Source organism: Catharus ustulatus, chromosome 1, assembly GCF_009819885.2.
Source record: "Catharus ustulatus isolate bCatUst1 chromosome 1, bCatUst1.pri.v2, whole genome shotgun sequence".
In the NCBI taxonomy this organism is placed as follows: domain Eukaryota; kingdom Metazoa; phylum Chordata; class Aves; order Passeriformes; family Turdidae; genus Catharus; species Catharus ustulatus.
This window is the reverse complement of record NC_046221.1, coordinates 71,165,748-71,189,095: the sequence shown is the minus strand read 5'-3', so window position 1 is coordinate 71,189,095 and position 23,348 is coordinate 71,165,748. Positions and strand designations below refer to the sequence as shown.

The 23,348-nt window shown below is 38.4% G+C and overlaps 1 protein-coding gene across 3 annotated transcripts in view; it reads left to right on the top strand.

Annotated features, from left to right (window-relative positions):
- Nucleotides 1-23,348, top strand: part of CDYL (chromodomain Y like) — a 107,082-nt gene that overhangs the window by 36,428 nt on the left and 47,306 nt on the right. For all 3 annotated transcript variants that reach the window (XR_004419632.1, XM_033075310.1, XM_033075301.1), the window contains exon 2: nt 11,290-11,956. Coding sequence is in view for 2 of the 3 variants with exons in the window: in XM_033075310.1 (XP_032931201.1) it covers nt 11,290-11,956 (667 nt within the window). In the remaining variant the exon portion in view is untranslated. The remainder of the gene's footprint in view (nt 1-11,289; nt 11,957-23,348) is intronic.

Below are 23,348 nucleotides of genomic sequence, written 5' to 3'. Positions count from 1 at the left end.
AATTTAGTTTAGTTTTTAGTAACTATAGAGATAAGATGAAATCCTGTGCTGAGTGTGGTGCTAAAGTATTAAAAATGTTATGCAAAATGATCACTGAAGACCTCTTCTATACAAACCTATTTTTTAAAATATATTCAAGTCAATCACGAGCTATTTTGAATTTACAGATGGTACTGGGCATTGACAAAAATTACTAGATTAATTAGCAGCACCTGATGAAAGGGAAAGTATCTGTTTTAATGAAGATTCTGAATTCCAGATGTTTTTAAAATGTGACTATTTCTATAAGCAGATGGACACTTGACAAGGAATTTGCAGCATAAATTCTTTGAATACGCTGTAATAAGGCTAAGCATAAAGACAAATGTATAGGAAAAAAATGAGCTCTCACATGTCCTTGTAGGCAAATTTTAAAGAAAGCAAAATACGCTTTTATATTTCAATGTTACGGTAACTGGGTTATGAGAAAAAACCTATGATACCATATTCTTATAATTTGGAAACTTACTTTTTAAATAAATTATCTTTATTTTATGAAGGCAGGGATTTCCAAGGTTAGAAGTTTGGAACACCAATCAACTCAACCTTGACTGAGCATACCGTGGATTTGAGGACTGTGCAAAGAAACCAACTGGCATTGCTTCTGTAGGAAGGAGGTTTTGTGAGGCAGTAGCTGTTTCTGAAGGGCAGCTCCCCACTGGTGACACAGGGCTGTGATGGCTGTTTCTCAGTGCAGGCAACTGTAAATAATGCTTGTATTGCAATGTGAAGATTATGTTATATAAATTTTCACATTCTCTTTGTGGTATTACTTTGGATATCAGAGCTTTTTGGATGGAGAAAGGGCAATATGGCAATATGGAAAAGAGCTCTTAAGTAAAAAGGTGTTCACAGGTACAGTGCATATTTAAACTGACTTTAGGTATGAAAAGACATAGTGGAGGGGAAGGCAGGTACCAGTGTATTCCATGCTTAAGTCTTGATTCTCCATGCACACCCCAAATTGGTGAAATTGTCTATTTCATAAACAAGGTGGTGAGACGGTAATTTATTCTCTACACTATAGAGATAATTTGAGATTTATCAGTGAATTAACTAAGGAATAAAGAAAAGATTGGGTCTAAATTGAAATACTTTCTATATAATAAAACCTGTTTGTGTGCAGTTGCTGTACTACAAACAGCTGCATAGATTGAAGTGAACATGATGATTTTTAATTTTTTTAAAATAAGTGTTATTTTGCAGAGAGTTTTGCAGATTACTTCAGTGTTGAATCTGGAGAAATGAGTGACAGTTTAATGCACCATTGGAGTGTAAAGTTATGAGGAAATTAATCCTAAAGGCAAGAGCACTGCAAATAGCAATATCAGATTCACACAGCGACACGGAGAAAAGAATAGAAAGCAACTGAAAGTGAAGGAGACAGCATGAGAGGTGATTTTATTGTTTTCCAAAGAACAAAAGAAGTCCAACAGGTGGCTAAGGATACACCAAAAGCCAATATGGTATCCATATCTGGAGGAAAATACAGAAAAATAGTATTCTTCCTCTGTAAAAAGCACATGGTAGTTTGTTCACCATAGTTTTGTTGTTATAATAGAAAGTTGGCAGATTATTTTATATGACATCTGTGCAGAGGGGAAGACTGGAATGCAGACAGATATTTGTGCTTGTAGAAGGTAACTCTTGGTTCCTTTGCTCTTGAGGAGGGACTTTGGCAAGCTGTAGTGCTGTATCATTTCTGCCTAAGTGGAGATTTCAGTTGTGGTCCTTTTTTAGGAAGAAGCACTGACTATTCACAAACTGTAAAGCACAGTGGCAAAATCTCTAGTACAAATAGTTCAGGTTGCTTTAGTATCTGTGTTGTGACCTTAAAGGGCACAATTGCTAAGTGTTTTATCAAGAATTCAGTGGCTACTTCATGCTGCAGCCACTGTTGAGGTGATGCTTTCTGGAGAAAAAGAATGTTCAAGAAGTGGTTTGAGTAAAAAATAACGTTTTAAAATGTTTTGTTACCCAGTTCTGGAAACTGCATGTGGTTTTCCTTATCCTACTTCATTCCAGATTACAGGAAATAGAAGATACTTATGGAGAAGGTTTTTATATGTATATTGCTTCAGAAATTCATGTTAACCATGTAATAGAGAAGTTGCAGCTACCCAGTTTTTTTATTTAAAAAAAAAAAGAGTTATTGAAAGATGAGTTTAATTGCCTCAACAAAAGCTGCTGTTAATGAAGCTGACATTTTCCAAGCCTAAACTACTTTGCTTTTTCTGCTTTGTTCTCCTTGCCAAAACATGAGGGATTTTGAAATGGGAGGTGGTTTATTGACCAACATCAGAGTAATCAGATTAATAACTTGTGTCTGTTCCTTTTAGTGTGCATATATGAACTGATGGTGGATAGGATCAGTAAGTAACAGACCTAAAGACAGTACATATTTCCAAAAGACAACAAAGCCCAATCTTAGTCATCAATCCCTTTGATTCAGGAGTTTTAGTATCAGTGTAATGTGTTAGGTTGAGTAATCAGTGATTTGATGTTAAAGTGTATATAAGCATTAGATGCATTTCAGGAACATGGTAATTGTTGGGAATGTATCTTCATGCAGATTACACTACGAGGACGTATATGTGCATTAAAACCAATGATGCAGTGTAGGGTAGTTTTATTCCTGATTGATGTGTTTGAAGGATAAAGCTTAGGAAGTTACAAATACTGGTGAAACAAGAAAGTCATTTGAATACATACCTTACTGCAGAGCTTGTGCTACTCATGTGCAATGTGCAGGCCTAGTAAAAAGCTAATTATGTGTGAAGATCATTAACTTATTTGTGTGTACTCTGAGTCTTTTTTGTTGTTGTTAGAAAGGTACACAGTGGATGAACATTGTAGAACTTGTTTTTACGAGTAAACTTGAAAACCTTGAAATTTGGAAGAATCTTTGCCAAGCAGAGTTACCAGCAATCCCACAGCCTGGTTACAAAAGTGAATGGGAGAGTGTAGTCATGGAAGCCGCAGTGACATTAAATAAGAAATGAGTTTCAGTTTAGTCTAAAGATGGAGAGATGAAAGGACTTGAGACCCAAAACAGAGAAATAGCTTTTTCCATCTGGAAAAAATAGGTCATCTACTAACAAATCTCGTAAAGAAATAGAATGTCACAGCTAAGAGGCAGCTGTGCAAGCGCCGAGTTTGATTAATTAGGGGAAAGTTCTGTATCACCAGCTTTTCTAGATCAAGTGTTGAGGGAAGTCCTATTGCAGGCAGAGTGACCAGGGACACACGTTCCTCTAAGACATGTTGGCATTGAGATAAGGAATACTGAAGGAGCCAGCAAATAAAGTTGTTATTAGCTGTGATCTAGAATCGTTTGGCATCTTTGTATTTGAATACAAAAATGCCAAATGAATACAAAAATGGTCTTGTATCCAGGAGCTTTATTTCTTATGGAAATTTGATGCAAGGGTGAGAGGAGCCAGGTTGGAGACTCTAAGTATGTATTGTTCGTTTTTGGATGGAATGATTCCAGAGAAAGCTCTCGCTATGTAGAACTATCATTCCAGGATGTCTAAAAGGAAAAAGAGACTGCTACTGAATAAGCTTCTAAGAGATGAGGTCTGTGTCCCTTCTTACTGCGGTTTGGTCAGGTCTACAGTACGTCTAATCTACAGTAGCAGATTTGTCACTGCTGCTTCTGCAAGCAGTAGACTGCTGAAAAGCCTTGTTTGGTGTTGGTAGATGAAACTGTAGTAGAATTAAATGAAATTTGATAAATTGTCTGCGGCATACCAAGTTCACTTGTCCTATGATTTTCTTTCTTCGGCTCCTCTTTCTTGTTACAATTCCCATTTCTGAAGTTTGCTTAGCTGTGTCCAGTGGAGTGCAGTTTTGCTGTGACCTACTCTCTCCTTAGGATACTCTTTTTAGATAAAATATTTTGAATCTTTATCAGTCATTTGTACTTGAGCAATGTTGAAGGTCCAGTTTGTCCTGCTTTGGAGGTAAGTCTGTTGTCCTCATGCTTGATATGGACAAATCCTTTATCTGCTACTCTGTATTATTCTCACTGAAGGACAAAGTGACAATATTTCTGTTAGCCTTATCCTTTAAGTAAACAGTAGTGAAGCTGTTGAAGCTGTGAGGTAGCTTTAGATTATGTCTACATTTTCACAAATTATCATACCCAAAATATGAACATCTTTGGGTGAAAGTTTTTCCTTCCACGTTGCCAGAGTTGCCAATTACAAGTATGCATTTCTGTTTTCTATATTTCTTTATTTAGCAAAACATTGGTAGCACCAAGTTTTGGACCTTCATGTTTTGTACTGCAGTGGAGAGATATTTGGCAAGCACAGAAAGAATATTTTACCTCTGGGGAAAAAATATCCAGGATTTGTTTCTTAACATGTTGGTTTTACAATTGAATTGAAAATACGAGGAATTTCCTTTGGCATTTTATATGTGGGTGATGCTGAAATCATCTAGTAGTGATAAAATTTTTGCTAACTTAATAGCATAGTAATACTTAGGTAATAGCTTTGGCTACCAAAAATATGTATCCTAAATCCAATGCTAGTGGTTTTTAATAGTTTCTTCTGATTAGGACCTTTTCCATTTAAGATAATAAGCATATTTGATGCTACTTGTTCTTAATTCAAAAAGAGAAAAACTGTACATGTTTAGTAAGAATCCGTTGTTGTAACTGTTTGTTTATATTATGTTTGTACAGATACTAACAGCTTTTCATGGATTTTCATTCTGCTTTTGTGCAAAGTAGAAAAAGTATATCTTTAGTGTAAATAAAAAGGTTAGAACTGTTGCGAACAGGGAGTTGATAAAATGAGATTATGGTTTTCTAGCCATTCTTGCAATAACTAGGTGACTATAGTTAGGGTAAAGCAGTTTATGAATTCTGCAGTAGGCTGTAACTTGCATCACAACTGTTGTAACTATTTCTCTGTAAATTACACCTGGAAAGATCCGTGATGCTGACGGTTCAGCATCAATCATTAGTGGTGACTTGTGAAGAAGTAATCTTAGGCAAACTGTTATCCAGGGAGTTAATTCTCTAAAGCGAAGTGACTTTGCCACAGGTCCTCCCTCCACACCCATTTCTCTGGTGTCCTGTATGGAAAAGGCTTCTTACAAAGATCTGCTTTCTGATTGTCATCTGCACTTTTGTATACGTCATAAAGGAGTTGCACATACAGTGATTAATTTGTTTAATGTAAGTTTGAGGTATAAAACTTTCTGAAATGCTTTTTCAGAAGGTGACTGTGCAGCCAGGCATGACATGCACCATAGCAGTGATTCCCTGGAATCACTGGCATTGATGAGAATGCAGTAATGAATCTATTTTGTCTATTGTCTTTACTAAGACCATGAAAGAATGTAAAACTTAAAGCTGATGATAATGAGCTTCACTAGGACAATTGTAATTTTATAGGCAACTTGATTAGAAATTTATATAGAGGATAAATTAAAATGTGATTTATAACTCTCAGGCCACTATATTAATTGAATGTTACAGATAGCCTCAAAGTTAGCTCTTGCATGACTTGTGTCCAGGAATCCTAAAGGAATGGACAGCCGTTGATTGAAATAGAGCTTGGGAAAAAGAAAAATCTTAATATTTGTTTTAGCACAGCTGTTAAATTTTTGAAAGGAGGGCTGAGCTATGCAGTTCTCTTTATTGTGCTGCTAGCATGAAGGAGCACAGGAAGTGAATTAGTCCCTTATGGGACTCCCACTCATAGACACGAATGTGTTCCAACCTCACTGCGCACACTGCTGCCTCCAAAGGAGGTTGGGAGTGGCTGTGAGTTGCAAAGTGATGATCCTGTGAGAAGTCATCTGCTGGTCCCAATTGTCTGAAGACAGTCGAGTTGGTGGACTCTGTATTGTCAGGCTTTGGGCCAGATCAGGTGTCATCCCTCATCACAGAGCTGTCACAAAAGCAACACAAAAGCTGCAACATCTGCTGTAGCTAATTTGACAGAAAGGCAAATAATCTGCTCACATCCAATCCGCATTTCTTTCCTACAGATCTGGCTTCCAGAACAATATATATGTAATACAGCCCTCACTACAGCCAGTGCTGTGCTGTACAGACACTCTGGTCAGTCATGCCATAAGGATGCAGCAGCTCACTTTACAGCAATTCATCGACTGTTAATCCAATCAGTCTGTTCTGCTAATCAAATCAGTCAGCTCTGGGAGCATGTGGCAGCAGGCTTATGTGTGCTCTCCCAGACTCATATCAATGGAGCAACATGGAGCTGCAGTGAAGATGAACTCTTGGATTTATGAGATTCTGGTGTCATTTTTTAATGATGCTATTTGAACTTAAACCACATAATATTGAGTTTTTATACTTCTGTTTTTGATACAGGTTTTGATATTCTAAGTGTATGTGTTAAGCTGTTTCTAAAATTTCCCTAATGGCACTAACTGCAGTGAGCAGTACTCTGACTTGGCTTTAAGTCATCCTATGAGAAATTATGAATTTTCTAATAAAATGTGTACATTTAAGATTTTAGTGCACATTTTACGGACCTTCAGGTGTGTTTTGATGTCCTCATCAAATAACTTTTTGAATAACTGTTTTCCCGAAACTACTTTAGGCAAAACATGGCACTTAATGGTTTTTGTGTGGTATTCTGCTATTTATTACTTGATTTTTTAATGTAATGCATTTATTTTATTTACAATAAGAAGTATTTGAATAGTTTATTGTTGACTTCTGCAAGATTTTAATAAATGGAAGATGCAACCACTTGTTAAACATTGCTGATTGCTTATGAGGGAACATTTAGGTCTCATTTGTGTATGAAGTAGTTTCCAATTTAAGAAAGGGTGCCTGTTCACTTGTAGTGCATACATATATCATGTAAGACTTGCATTTATTCTAGCTTTCTGTCTCTGACTTGGGGAATATCTCCAGTAGTAATTTGGTTCAAGTGGAGAAAATCAGTAGAGCGAAGCAGTTGGTGCTGTGACCCCCACCTCTATGTATTCTGCTGTGCATCACTTATTTTGGACTACATTTAGTTGAGTCTCTCAGGATCAAATATCTATGCCACTACATGTATTGAAACTGTTCAGAAGTGTTACTTGCTTGGATCCATGTGCCCCCTTAGGGATTGAAATGTGACAGATGCATCAGTACATTTCCATTTCCAGTTTTTGTTTCTCCAGAAAGAATCCAATCCTATATACCAAAACTCGTCTGTGAATAAAACCATTCCACAGTATGCAGGAATAGTGCAGAGGAGGGAAGGATTTGCTTCCAAATTGTATTACTGCTCTGAACAAAAACAGTAATGTAAACATAACCTTCAGCTAACAGAGCAAGGCCTTCTCCTGTATTTTACAGACAACAGATAGAGTATGAAGTCCAATAAATTTTCTTCTGTAAACCTTAAATTAATTTAGCCTGACATGAATGTGAGGACAGAAAGGAACAGGATGGGAATGCTCAATGGATTTATTATAAACAAGGCAATGCTCATTGAACATTTACATGCCCACATGTGTTTATTTTGGTCTTTCTGGTTTTTGTTGTCTTCCCACCCTCTGACAGATGTACCTTTAGTTTAAATTTCTTCAGATGTTCAAAGTATGATCTTTTTTAATATCTATACATACATAATGACTGAAAGCATGCCTTTTATTAAGTTCACAAATGTGCCCAAATTATAATGCTTTCGATTGAGAATGTACTTTTGAATTTCATGCTTACTTTTATTGACCTGAACTAAAGAGCTTTCATCAGGGGTTAAGAATGCATGCCCTTTTCCTGACAATGAGGTTACTGGACCAGCCCAGCTTATAGGTGTTTGTTGTCCTCTGCTGAAAGTTGCAGTCCTCTTAGATGTGTCAGAAAATACCGCATACGTGGCTGCTTTCCAAACCAGTTATTTCAGGATGCCTACATTAACTCAGGTATTCTTAATAGCTAAACCAGGTCACTTTGACAGAGATACATTAGGGAATAATTACAGAAGTAGTTGTGCTGAGACATGGGGAGGAGCTGTTGTCTCTTAGCAGCGGACAGGAAGGAGGAGTTGCAATGTTGCCTTTTCACCTGGTGCAGCTGTAGCCCGACAGCACTTCAGCCTGCAGCCATATATTGCTTTTGTTTGTTTTTTTGTTCATTTGTTGGGAATTTTTTTGAATGTAAACTCTGTATAATTTGCTGATAAAAGCAATTAAAATCCTCGAGGGAGAGCAAGCACGAACCAATTTTACCACATTCATGGAAGGAAGGAAATTTGCCATTTTACAGATGGGAAATCTCAGGTATAGTTGTGGTGGGTGGGATTATAATTTGTGCATTTCAGTATAATAATTTTGGAATATACCTCTGAGCAGCTCATTGTTTTTCTGTTAGTTCTTCTGCTGCCTGAGTTTTTGAGTGTCATTGAGTTCCCCCCAGGTGGGGAAAGTGATAACTTAGCATGCCAAAATAAACTGGGCGATATTTTTTTTTGCCACCCAGGTAGTTTGCTTGATAACTTTCCCTCACACCTGTTTTATCTTTTTTTATTCTATTTTGTCTTTTGTTGTGATTATTCTACAGCACTTGAAAACTAACCATTAGTGGCAAATCCTGCAGTGCAAAACCTTTTAATCTCTAAAAATAAGTACTACCCCATGGCCCAGGGCATGGGACACTGTAGGAATGGTTGTTGTCACAAAGTTCTAGTCAGCTTTTCTAGTGTGATTATGGCAAAGGATGTAACTTGCTCCCAGCTCTGGATGAGAAGCACTTATGTAGCTGTTATCATCAGCAAAAGTATTGAGGCAGAATATTCCTAAGCAGTTTTTCAAGTGCTTCTAGGGGAGTCAGGCTAACCAAACTGAGTCAATCAGAAAAAAAGAAGTCCCTCACTAAAGCTCTGAAGCTACATGATAAATTGTGTATCACAGGTTAATTGTTGTAAATTTTGTGCTATAAATAAACCAAAAAATGTATTCAAGAAAAAATGAAGGGCTGTGCAAAAAAGTCTTTTTAATCAAAAAGAGCAATGTCAAAGTAGGTTTTGTTGCAGAATTGGACAATAGTGCTAAATATAACTGTTTTCTTTATGCGTTTCTGCACGCTCCATAAATCATCAGGTTAAGAATGGATTTTTATGTCTCCTGTTCTAGAGTTCATCTGTTATCTCTGCAAGGTGTCTGGTTTTTTGGATGAGAGGGGTGGCTTCCTACTTGAAAAGGGCATGTCCTTAATGGTTGGCCTTTCAGTACTGAAAGACATTGGAAGACCTTTGTGCTTAGTAATTGATGCTGTTCATTACAAAAATTTCGTACTAGAGAATAAAAATACCTTGGTAGTAGGAGAGATCTTCGTCTGAGAATTGTGCTCTTAAAGTCTATTTTAGAAGTCAAGAGAGACAGGGAGGATAAGCAAGACTAGCAGTAACTGCTTTTTTTTTGACAAGATAGGAAGTTTGATTCATGAGTTTGTTCTTAGTTTTTAATTTAACATTTCTGACTTAATATTTGAAGGTCTTTTTACTCAGTCTCTACTAAGAAAAAAACCTGAAAGCATGTTTCTCTGCCATGGCTTTCTTCAGCTTGTGGAGTTGCATTTTCTTTTAAGATGTTTAAATAGCTCTGTGGAAAAACAAATTTCATTTTTCTAGCTGCATGTTTTTTAATCTTTTTTTTTTTAAGATTTTAAATAAAACTTGGACAATTTATATTGCATGTGTCTCTCTAGAATGTGTTGAATTGGTTAACAAGACAAAGGTGAAACTTGCTTGTATTTAATTCTTATTTTTGTGTTGTTGATTTGGTTGAGTTTAAGACCTATGCAGACAGAGCTGAGCAACATCCTGATGACACAGTACAACACCTGCAGGGTATCACATGCAGTTGTAGGATATGTGCTTATATTACTGCTGAGATTATAATAATAGTAATCATTTAACCTTACTGTTGAAAACCAGGGAGTATGCTATGATAGCATTCCATGTGTAAAATTGAGATGCACTCTTAAGAAAATCTGTTGTCAGCAGTCTTGTGATTTGGTAATGAATCATATACCATATATGTACACTGTTTATATGTGCACCATACATACTTGTATTTTCCTCCCATGCTTCTAAACTGTTCTGTAGACATTGCATTTTGTTAATGCCATTCCAGTAAATGTCACTCTTTCTTCAGAGGTTCTTCTAGGTAGGTGCGATCTTGGCTTCTATGCATGGTTTTTGTTCATGAAGGGCTGGGAGTTAAGTTAATAAGTAATGGTCCCAAACCCCAAATACCTACTTTTTTTATTACCAAAAAGAAGAGAGAGATGAGTAAGAAAGCTGTATCAGTCCCATAACTGAAATGAAGTGGGATGGGGGATTTACCAGAAGAATCAGCCAGGGTAGGAAAACTGAAATAAAAAGGGGAAACCCTAAGACTAGCCTTGCACTTATATCTTTTTCCTTAAAAGAATTCCCTTTCCACAGGATTAGCATGATTGGCATAGCTTTTAGTCTGAGGCATGAGCCTCTGTCTGTGCAGCTGCTGCTGTCTGCCCTGCCTGCTTTACCCCAGTGCCTGAATTCCTCCAGCCTATGGGTCCCACATGCAGTTGTAGAATGTGCATGCATAATACTTGTGACATAAATACCGCCTCTGTTTGCAGATAAGTGAGCCATGGTAATTTGTTCAAGTATGTGTATCAAAGGCTCTGGCAAAAACAAATTCTCTATTTTTACAAGAAGTCTTAAAAAAATCATCTGAATTTACCTCCTAAGCTGTTCTGTATTGTCCCTGGTAGCTAAAGGTTAGCTCATTGTAACTAAGAGATTCTCACATATGCCTTATGCTAAGCAAGCAAATTATTCAAACAATATCAAATTGATAAGTTTGGTAAGGTAAACATACTGTGTTTATACAGCATATTTAAACATGACTTCTATATTGGGAGAGGGAAATCATGTCCACATTGAAGTTGGTGCAAGAGCTTCTCTTGAGGCCAGTGCTGATTGTCAGTTTTAATATGTCATAGTCAGGTACTTGTGCATGCAAAATACTTAGTGAAGAACAATACTGGTATTCTAGAACATGTTTTTTTTAGATAAAAGTAACAATCTAAAGTTTAAAGTGAGGGATTTCCAGTCAACAGTGAAAGACTATAATACTACAGAGCCACAGTACAGAATTACAAAACTATAAGACTATTTTATAATCTGTCTAGACTTAACAAATTGGTTACATGTTGGTCAGTCTCTTGAGTTGTCTATCTGCCCATGCCTAAAGCTTATTTTTGCTTTTTAACAGGTAGAGAGAATTGTTGACAAGAGGAAAAACAAGAAAGGAAAAACAGAGTATTTGGTGCGATGGAAAGGATACGACAGCGAAGATGATACTTGGGAGCCAGAACAGCACCTTGTCAATTGTGAGGAATATATACATGAATTTAACAGACACCACAATGAAAAGCAGAAAGAAAGCACATTAACCAGGACAAACAGGACCTCTCCAAATAATGCCAGAAAACAAATTTCTAGATCTACCAATAGTTCTTTTTCAAAGACATCTTCTAAATCTTTAGTTATGCCTAAAGAACACGAGTCAAAAAATAGTCAACTTTTTTCTGCCACACAGAAGTTCCGGAAAAACAATTCACCGTCACTTTCTGGACGTAAAAATATGGACCTTGCAAAATCGGGTATTAAAATCCTAGTGCCCAAAAGTCCAATTAAGAGTCGGACAGCAGTTGATGGCTTCCAGAATGAAAGCCCAGATAAAATGGACCATATAGAGCAGGATCAAGATGACTCAGTAGCACCAGAAGTAGCGGCAGAAAAACCTGTGGGAGCTTTGTTAGGACCTGGTGCAGAGCGTGCTAGGATGGGGAGCCGACCAAGGATACATCCATTAGTGCCACAATTACCAGTGCCAGTAACAGCCACAATTGCATCAGCATTAACAATAAATGGAAAAGGTAGGTGTACAACTCATCATTTTGGTGGTAAGTTTTTGTTTTACTGGGGTGTTTTTGCTGTTGAAATGCAGACAAATTATCCACTCTGTTTCAGCCATGCTAAATCAAGTCTGGAGAGCTTCACTTTATTCTACATAACTGTATAACTACAAAGCCATTTTGGATTTTACCAGCTTTTGGTCTCTTTGAGAGAGAGAGAGATTCATTGGTATTTGTGTTTTCGGAATCACCATAAGATACATCTGTGTTTGCCTTGACATTGTGTGGTACACATATGTAGTGTACCATTTCCAGATATTACATCATTGCTTTAAGTTTATTTAAATAGGTCAGCTTTGGTATTAATATTAGAAACATTAATTATAGGAAGAGATGAATGGTGTGAGCAGGGATTCTTCATAACAGTTTATATATCTATTTTGTTATAAATATTGCCTGGAGAAAAAAGCAGTGAGAGTGATGTTGCTTAAAAATCAAAATTAATAAGCTCTGTTTCTGTGAAAATTTGAGCCAATTGTGGAAATACATGTGCCTTCTGCCTGGATTGAAATTTGTATTCATTATATTTTATCAATATTTTGTTGTTTATACCTCATTTGATATTGAGCACTCATTTAGGAGTGATGTCTGGCTTGCTAAATATCCGAGTAGGTCACAGTTAATTCAGTTGGTGCTGTAAAATTTGTGACACCAAAGTAACCCAGACTGCTCTTCTAGGGGGGAGCTGTTTGTCCCCCATCCAGCTGAGACCCTTTTAAAGATTTCTTGGTCATTATTCTTGCACCCCAAACCTTTGTTCTTCTCAGACACTCAGTTGTGTGGTCACAAGTGTTCTCATAAGCGTGCTTTTGAGGCTAAATTTCCAAGTTCAAATTTTCAAGTAATGACTGCTCCCTCAAGTAAAATGCAGCAGGTCAAATGTGTGGGCAGGTGTGCTATTGATGACGGTTTGCTGGAAAAATTGTCTGGAATTTTTCAAGGAGTGGACCTGCCAAAAAGCACACTTACAGACGCTGTAGAGTGAAAAAAAGACTTTGGGTAAGTTTATGTTGGGTCCCCCACTGTTGATTGCATTGAGTTTTTCCAAAAGGACAGCTGCAGTTGGAGAGGTTGGGAAGGGAGGAATGTGTTCCTGGAGCTGCAGTGTCAGGTCATGGACCAAACTGCTGCAGATGAACTGGGTAACCATGGCAATGCACACACGGATGCCAGGAATATCTCTTGCTTTGCATGGACTAAAGAATGAATGCAAATCTCAGAGGATGTAAACAAAGCTGAAGGGGAAGATGGAAGAGATGCCAGGATGGGAGTTCCTTGAGTAACTTTGGTAGAGGAGTGTGTTTTCACATGGCATGGTTTTATGATAATTAATAAGTGTTTTGAAGTTTGGGGAATTCCTAAGGGAAGTGATTGATTGATAAGTTCTGCCTTTAGTGTCCTCGTTTTTTGCCTCATGGCATCCAGGAAAAATACCTGGGACATGAAGGACCTTTTTAGGTAGATCAGATTAAATTGTTCCTACCAACCTCTCACTTTGGTAGTAGTGATATGGCAAGGGCCCAGTTACAGGGCATCAAATGGAAGCAGAAATGCCTGCAGAGGAAAAGGAGTAACACAGAAGGTGTTAGGTGAGATGCATTCCTGTTTCACTGCAGTGTGAAAATTTCCTCAACTGCCACCACCTCCTTCAACTCTTCCTAGCATTTGCCTGAGCAAGCTATTGACTGTCTCTAGGGATGATGGCAATACAAGAGTTTTCTCAGACTTACATGTTCACGAGATCCTAAGGTGTAGATCAAAAAAGGAGAGCCAAGGAGATAGTCACAATACGTGGTTGATGAAACACACACAATATGTTCCACCTTCTGTCTGCTGCTGGAGGCATATCAGTGCATTAACTGAGGCTTTCCCTATCTGCCCTGATACACCACTGACAATCCCTAAGCTGAGCTGTGCAATCTACTGGGAAATGGATGCTAAATATCTTGTTGGGGTTTTATTTTGTCCACTTTTGGGGGTAACTTTCCAATCATGCAGTATTTCTGTGATTATAAAACTTGGGAAAAAAGTTGCAGAAGAAAATACTTTGCACTTACATCTAACATCAGTCTCTTCCTAACTTTTCAGAATTTCTTTGACCTATCTTCCTCATGGAAGCCCAGGCTCCAACTCAGCCATTGTGTATGGCCTGAGTGGATTTATTTAGGGAGAAGCAATGAGAGACAGCCCTGTCTTCCAGAGGTCTCCTGGCCTTGGAGCTTCCTGAGCTGATACATTTGCTGTCTTTTCACTCCTTGAAGATGCACTCTTCTCCTTGCTGTGTTTATTTTTAACTTCACACTGCAGCTAATTAAAAGTGTAGTAAATAGGTGCTTCCCTCCCCTGCATGGGGGTGCTGCAGCTCATGATCCTGTTTTGCTCCTTACTCAGGACATTCCTTCAGTCTTAAATGGACACATCATCACATTTTCGGCACGACCTCAGGAATCATATATCATGAGGGGTATTCATTGCGTAGAAATGCATCTTCCTTCATATGCACCAGATCTGACATATTAATAATACTGATGATAGATCTGGAATTTGGAGCAATCTTTCCAAAATTCCCACCTCCTCTGCATACACCTGTTCATTTTAAGAATTCCTACTACCACTTGGAGGATGCTGTCAGGAAGACAAAAGCATGTTTTGAAAAATAACTTCTTACTTGAGCCAGTTTAGGAATTTTTTTATCAAGACATTTTTCTTGGTATACTGAATTAATCAAAACAGAAATCACTGCTTGTAAAGCATAATTTTGAAAGATTCTAGAAAAAATACATATTATACTTCAAAATATTTTTAGACAGTTTTTAAAATTAAAACAGAATTACATTTTTTTAAGTAACACTGGAAAAATAATTCGAAGTTTTAATATGAAAACAGTGTTCCTGATTTTGAGTATACTGCTGTGGCTGTTTTGAATAGTGTGACTCAGGTTGACCTTTAAGTCCTAGCTCAGGATGGTGAAACTCCTCAGTGTTTAGTCTGTTATTTGTTTGTTTTCCCCAGCCTTGTTTTTACTTTTTTGTTTGTTTGTTTAATTTGTAAGAGAAGTGCACACCAAAAATCCCAGAAATCATATGAAAATGTCATGACAGCAATTATGAGGAAATATTAGTGTTATAATCCTGCTTTTCCTGAGACAAACTTCAGTGGTGCAGTTCATGTTCCAAAATCTTACAGTCTCTGAAAAGGCAATCAGCAAATATCAATATAAATATACAGGGAATCTGGGGAATAAAGTAACAGTAATGTTTACTCTGGGAGATGGTGGTCTCAACACTCTGAAATCAAGCCGCTATCAGAAAGAATAGCATTGTGTTGAATGTTCATATTTTAAAGGCTTGGCCTTGAAAACTGAGTCAATGGAGTACCATATGTACAAGGCTAAGAATTAGGGTGATGTATGGAAGAAGTGAGGACATTATCAATTAATTGAATATTACTGTGGTTCTGGTGTTTTGAAATATGTGGTGATCATCAGCTGTTACTAGGAGTTAATAAAAGCAATCCTGAAATGGATTAGAATAGAAAGACAGCAAAGAAATGGAATGTTGTGGAAAAGATGTTAGTGGCACCTACAAGTAAGGCATATTACAGTAATTTTATGATTATAAGCCGCACTATTTTGACTAAAATTTTGGTCCAAACCCAAAGTACGGCTTATAATCAGGTGCAGCTTATATACGGACAAAGAAGGAAAAGTTGCTGTTTTAGTTTGGAGGACAGGTGTCTGCTGAGAAAGGCAGGAGCTTCTCTTTGAAATGGAGAATGTAAACCCCCTCCCTCCAAATTATTATGATTTGGAAATCAAGGGGCTTTCAGGCAAAGATATGGGAATTAGGAATAACAGTTCTTTACTAGGGAAATTAAAATAGAAATACAGTACTACAAAGAAACAAACTCCAAACCCTGACAAAGTCAGAGTACAACCTGACACCCCATCAGGCAGGGTGTTGGTAGCAGTCCCATTAAATGGTGGCTGCATCCTCCTGCAGTGACAGATGTGGTTCCGTTGAAGCAGTGGTTCTGTAGAAGGTGCAGTTTCCCTCCAGAGGTCCAGTGGTGATGTGGAGAAATCCAGTTTTCCTCTGGAGTCCAGTGGAGAAAGGGGCTCCCTTAGTGTCCCAAAATCTCTGTTTTTATCTTGGTAAGAAATGTTGGGCTCTTTCCCCTGGCTGGATCAACTTCCAATGGGATGAAGTAATTTTATCAGTCACACAGTGGGACTCAATGGCCATTAGCAGAAAATGACTCGCTGGAGGAAGGATGGGTTGTGAAAAGATAAAGAACAATGCCCTGCCTGGTTTCCATGGATGGTCCATTAGCAGAGTATCTCCCACGGAGATAAGGATCACTGCCCCCACCCTCGACAGATGGTGATGGAATAGATACCTTTTATCACACTCTGTATTGTAACGTGCGGCTTATAATCAGGTGTGGCTTATGTATGGACAAAGAATGAAAAGTTACTGGCACCCAGAAGTGCGACTTATACTCAGTGCGGCTTATAATTGTGAAATTACTATACTCAAAACTAGGCAAGACAAAACGTGGCTTTGTGTCTAAGAACAAGTTCTGATACCTTAAACATTTCTGAAAGTTTCCTTCATCAAAGTGGTATTAAAAAGTAGCTTTGAAATCTTTTTGCAAATGGTTTCGGCCTAGTATGGTCATAATAACCAGGGAAGTTCTATTTAAGAGTGTACAAGAAGACAAGCTGTAAAGGAAATCTGATCTGTCAGTCACACAGGGCTAGAAAGTTGTCTTGAAATTTAGAAAGGACCATAAACCTGGGGAGTACCATTTCTTGGCAAATTTTCTAGTATTTTTTATTCTGGATAACCGTATAGTTGCTACAGTTTTTACTCAGCTAGCAATGCCCAATATGTGGATGTAATTGAGAATAAATGCCACAAGAAGGGAAATTTTGGGCAGAAAGGCATGCAAAGCTCAATGTCTAAAATAAAGAAAAAAAGCACATCTAGCTGCGTATGTTGTCAAAATTAGAATAAGGCAGCCTGGTGCTGGTGTATGGGAAGAGAAGAAATACAAGAAGTACAGTGAATTACATCACTTGTTAGTCAGACAATCACCACCAGTCTGCATGGTGGCATTAGCATCTCCCTCCTTGCATGTATTAGTTCAAATGAACAACTTGCAGGAGCAGCAGGCTGACAATTCAAAGATGCTTGCAGTGTAGCACCCTGCAAGGAACAAGGGTGTCTGCTGATTTTTTTTAGTTGGTTAATGGTGCTGTTTTTATCTCAAAATGATGGTATTGTCAGTAAAAGAAAAGCAGACATCAGAAAAAGAAACAAGAAGAAAAGACTGAACTTAAGTTTTATTTGTTACCTGTTCTCTCCTTTCCCCAAAGCAGCTTATGGGATTAAAACCCACAGATTTGGAAAAATAAAAATCCACTCAAACACCAGAGGAAAATAGTGTCTGTTTGGTTAAGTGTCTAATAGGTTTATTCTCAAAAGGAATCAAGCAAGCGTGGAAGGGATTATGGAGGCCACTAGAACTGAGGAGAAACATCCATTCTCAGTGCAATACAAAGCCCATCTGAAAGTTCAGTCCCTCCCTGCTCATTAGGATGAGGGGAACTCCCACACTTCCCTCCCAAATTATCCTGGTTACTTTTTCAACAACACTGCTTGAGTGTGCCTGGGTGTTGAATTCTGCGTGAGGAGTGGTCCTCTGTCACCAGCATAACTGGCCAAGCTCTAGAGTCCCATGGGAAGAGCACAGCAGCTGAAGAACTGTGGACCCCAGAGTTGTCCAGATGGACCACAAGCCATGCATATAAACTCTGAGAAGCAGAATTAAGGGTTGAAGAAGTTCATTGCTGTGAATTTAGACTACAACAAAAGGAAATTGGGATGATGTGTTACAGATTTTTTTTTTGTTTCTTTTTAGCATCCTGAAAGGACAGAAGCAGCTTTGAGCCCTCCTTTTGTTAGTTGGGAGATTTTTTTGGTTGAGTAGTAAAGTGTGATTCAAAAAAAAAAAGCTCTGAGAGAAGAACTCCTTTTTTCAGTTTTCAGTGTGTTTTGTACATTGCACTTGGATGATGGCTTGATTGCTGCTTTCCAGAGTGATCTGGAAAACTACCAAATATTTTATTAGTGCAAACAAAAGCCTATGAAGTAGGTTAAAGTCTTTTGCAAAGCCCTCTTAACTTCTAAAATTACTGGTTAAACTTCTTTTTCAAATGCAGAAGTGCATAATTTTCTGCATTTGGTTGTGTGTCCGTTTAGCAAATCACTAAAGAGTAAAGCAGTTTTCATTTAATCAAACTTGAAGACACCTTCAGGTTGTTTTTTTGTTTCTCCAGAAACTGACTTTTGCTTTGATTTTATTTCTTAAGAATTCACATTATTATGTCCCTTATGTACCATATTGCAACATTTTAACCTAGCATCAATTTTTCCTTCTGTCTTGCAAAGTCGTGTTCCTCAGCTTCTTTACTCTTAATTAAAAATAATCCAAATTGTTGCCAATTTCTTGTTTTATCTGTATTTTCTGGCTTAGTATAAATGCAGAAGTTTTTTAAGCAATATGGTAGAGTGCATGGTCTATGTCATGTGGAACATTGACCTGTTACTGTTCTGGTGTTTTGTCTTCCCTCTGCCCTATTGCTTCTGCAGTTTATAGTACACATTATTGTTACTTTACATGGAGCTCCAGGGTTGAAAACTTGCTGTGAAAATCTCTTCTGTTTAGAACCATATTGGTTCATAGTAATAGTAATCAGGGCCTAGGTGCAGATCCTTTGCTTTCATTTTAAGGCTTTATTCCTGAGAAACATAAGGCATAAGTGACTGAGTTCTTTCCTTTTCTGCCTTCTGCCATTCTCCAGTACTCCAAATGGAGATGTCTCAGTTGGATGCTACATTGGTGTAGACTTTCAATGCAGCTGAGCTAGTGTCAAATGTAGTTACTTTGAAAAGAGTGATTCCTTTTCTTTCCCCAATCCCACGTATGGGAGATATATTTTTATATATGATTATTCATGTGTATATGACCTAACCAACTGCACCTTTAAGGGCAGGCATATTTTTATCAGCCTTCTGGAAATGATAGTGAGTTAGAGGATGTGTCCCTGGGGAGGGAGACAGACACATACTTTTTTCTTTTTTTAATTATGTCCCTGAAAAACCTTTAAAGGAAACTCTGAATCAAACATACTTTTTAAAAACAAAGAAAAGGGCAAGAAATTTCCCAATAAATTTTCAGTTCGGACATAAAAACCTTGGCTTAAGTTGCTAGAAAAGCTCCTGTGTTGTTTTCACTGGTATTTGTATTACAGCTGTAGCCCACTGGTAAACATAAAGCTCATAGTTGTGCAGTTCCTCTGATGTTACATCAGTTTACGTGAGCTGAGGATCTGGAGTCTCAATCTCTCTTGACTGACTGCTCAGATGGAGTCAGTCATTACATTCTCCTACAGCACATGTGCCAACAGGAGACGAAAGTAAATTCTGAGGGCAGGTTTGTCACACCTGCTGGGCCAAAACTTAGGAAAGATGAAGCACAATGAAGCAGAGCCTCTGTTTACAAGGTACCCTTTCAACCTACTTTGCATACATCTGCACAGAGAAAGTGTATTGAAGATCAGACTGAATGATAGAACAAAAATGTTGAGCTAGATACGATTTTGACAATGTTGGATTAAAAAAATGTAGAACAGAGCTGCTTCAGAGCAGCTTTTGAAATGTGAAGTGCAGTCAAAAACACTTATGTGGTGCATTTTGCAGTTGTGCCTGGTAGAGTTACTAGCCACTTTTTTTGTCTCTTGCTGTTTCCATTTTTGAAAAAGTTTCATCTCCCATCTCTGTTAAAGCTGTGGAGTGGATGGAATGCATGTTTGCGAAGGCAGCTGTCATTATAAATTTGTGTTCTCTTGAAAAGAAGATTAATCTTAATAGTTTGATGCAAAAATCCATTAAAAAAGAACTCAACTAAAACAACCAGAATGTGGTTTGTGGAAGATTTACCTAGATCACATTGTCTACGTAAAATAAAGTCAACCAAACATCCTGACAGGGAAACTGTTACAGGTGGGATAAAATATCATGCAATTAAGACAAAACTCTGAAATAATTTGTTTGTACCAATGCTTGTGAAAGAGAGAAGATAGATTTAAGAAGATGTAAAGCTATGATTCCAAACCAAGGTTTTTTTTAAGGCTAGCTGTTGGGATAACAGGTGGATACAGTTTTTAATGTTACAGGTGTTCATAAAAATACCTTTTTATTTTTATGTATACATACTATTATATTGCCCTGGAATAACTGCTTCCTAGCCAGAAAAATTTTAATACTCAAGGTGGCATAACCATGATCTGGAGCTGTGAGTTACTGATACTAATACAATGAAGTACTGTTATTTAAAAGAAAGCAAATACAGGAGCTGTATGTTTATAGTACTGTATGCATTTTTTTTCCAATCAGAAATATCTACATTATTTGCGTACCATTTTATGTTGTAAACTTTTTTAAGAACACACAGTGAAATCCATTAGGCCACAAATTATCAAACAGTTAATTCTTTAGTAACTGTTTCTTCTTTAGTAACTTGTTTTCTTAATTTTGCAATCTTAGAATGCATAAAAAGCTTTTGTCTTTAGTCAGTGTAATTTAAAATTTTAAGATTTATTATGTATAAGATGCCTTTGAGAAACAAAGGCAAATCTTGAACATTAGCACTTTGAATTTAAATTAAAATGCATCTGGAAACAGGGAAGTCTTAAAATTTAATGTGGAAGAAGAGGAGGAAAGACAGCATCGTACTATTGCATTAAGAGTTCTTTAAATGTCTTATTGAAACATGGATAAAGAAATACAGACTGTCACCTATTTTCTTTGAAAATATTCCTTAAAAGAGGCAACCAGAGAAAGTAAGAAGTTGTGTTTCAAAAGATGCTCTGAAACTGACTGGAAAGAAGGAAAACAGAACAGGCTTAGTGGTTCATTGTAGTTGTATCATAAGGTTGACAGTGGGATCTGTGCCTATTTATATTTAGTCATCTCTGTTTTCAAAAAGTGTTGCAGTGAGCAGCAAAGGTACAAAACTTGCAGAGAAACATTTTATTACTTAAGGTACAAGAAAACAGAAATTTCAGAGGGATATACCTAAAGCAAGAGGCTAAGTGAAATGATGAACAGCAGGAAGATAACTTGAGCTGATAATTTTTCTTGCTAGCTGCTAAACAGAATTTTTAATCTGGGATGCAGATAGGAATGCCTGAATACTGCTAAGGGCAACTCCAAGAAGACTTGACCTAATATTGGACTAAAGAAGCTGTCTAAGTTTCTCTGTTTGTCACACACATTTTTTATTACTCTTCAGTCATGTATGGTGTGGAATGAATCTGTAGATAACACATTGGCTGGCACGATGTCTTCCAAACACCTTAGTAACACCTTAGTACTGCTGTACAGTAATTTTCACGACCATAAGGCACACCAGACTATAAGGCGCATATCCGGGAGTCAGCAAATTTCGCAACTTTGTACATTATATAAGGCACATCGGACTATAAGGCGCACTTTTTTTTGCAGCGCGGAGCCGCACCGCGCGCAACAAAGTAATGAATTAGTAAGGGAATCACGCAATCATGGAGTTTACTGGCAGGTGCACAATTTGGAAACATTTTTCACAGATTGGCGTAGGCTTTTTAAGGCAGCCCCAGGTGCCCTCCCCGTGCAGTGGGCCCTGGCACTCCTACCTGCCCCCAGTGCCAGCTGGCATGGCTCAGTGCAGCCGCGGGGCCGCCTCCCCCTTGCAGCTCTGTGCTGCCGCAGTGCTGCTCCCCCTTGCGGCTCCGCGGAGCTGCCGTGCCGCCTGTCCCTCACTTGGCTCAGTGCTCCTGCCGTGCTGCCTGTCCCTCGCAGCTCCATTGTGCTGCCATGCTGTTCCTCCTTGCGGCTCCATGGAGCCACCCTGCCGCCTGTCCCTTGCTTGGCTCGGAGCTGCTACTGCACCGCCTGTCCCCCGCGGCTCGGCGCTGCTACTGCACCGCCTGTCCCCCACGGCTTGGCGCTGCCGCCGTGCCATTCCCCCTCACGGCTCTGTGGTGCCGCCATGCTGTTCCCCGTTGCAGCTCTGCGGAGCCACCATGCTGTTCCCTCGCGCACCTTGGCGCTCCTGCTGTGCCGTTCCCCCTTGTGGCTCCGCAGTGCTACCTGTCCCTCATGGCTCCGTGGTGCTACCTCCCCCTCACAGCACAGGGCTCCTGCAGCACAGGGCTCCCGTGGCTCGGGGGGGCATGAGGCTCCCGCAACGCCAGGGCTGCGGCGGCTCGGGGGTGCTCTGTGGCTCCTGCAGCTCAGGGCGGTCGCAGCTCGCACTTCCGGGTTGGCAAATTTCTGAACTTTGTCCATGTATAAGGGGCACCGGACTATAAGGCGCACTTCCAGGTTCAGACCAAAATTTTAGTCAAAAGGGTGTGCCTTATAGTTGTGAAATTACTGTACTTTGGATTTCATCTTGAATTTCTATGTCGTTTGAAAGGTGGGCTAGAATGAGAGGGAACAGAGTAAGTGGCTGACAAGGTCCCTGGGGGATGTGTCCCCATGTACTTCCAGTGCATACACAGTTGGGGAATCTAGGCCAAGCTGTTGATGAAAGCTGGCACAATGTGACAAAAAGGGTGTTAAGTCATTTGTTATAATATCCTGTATCTAAAGGAAATACAGTAAATATTTTGGAGAAGAAACAAGTTATAGACATGATGAAATAATGACTGATGTAGTTGGAAATTTCTGTTCTGGAATTGAATGAATAAGACAAGGGGACATCTAGAGAAATCAAAGGGTATCAAATTCAGAAGAGAAAAATTTAGTTATAGCTTTAGTTGTAGCTTCTGTTTAGGCCTGAGAACTCTTTGCTAAAACATGTTTGAGTCCAAGAGAGGGAGATAATGGCCATTAAAAAAAAGTAGGCATTTATGACGATAATGGGAATATACTGTATTTATAGACCTGGTATAGTTTTATAAAGAATGTAAATTCTCTTTCCTCAGAAGTAAGGAAGTGTTTTGTGACGTATTGGAAAACTGTAATTCAGTCATTTTTTATGTTCTTCTACATTGTTAACCAGTATTATTTATGGAATTATTCTCTTATTATTCCTAGAATTAGCTTTCTGCTGTGCAGATGGTCAGAAATTGTAATCATTGTCCTGTTAGGGCATCAGGATAGGCTCTGGAAAAGCAGTGAGAAGGTAGAGCTCTGGTCTGGTTCCTGCTGAAGCCTTTATGTGAAGTACCCTTCCTTTAAAAAGCTTGCTTATAGAAATGTGTAAAGCAATCATTTTAGAAAAGAAAAAAATACCGCTTCAA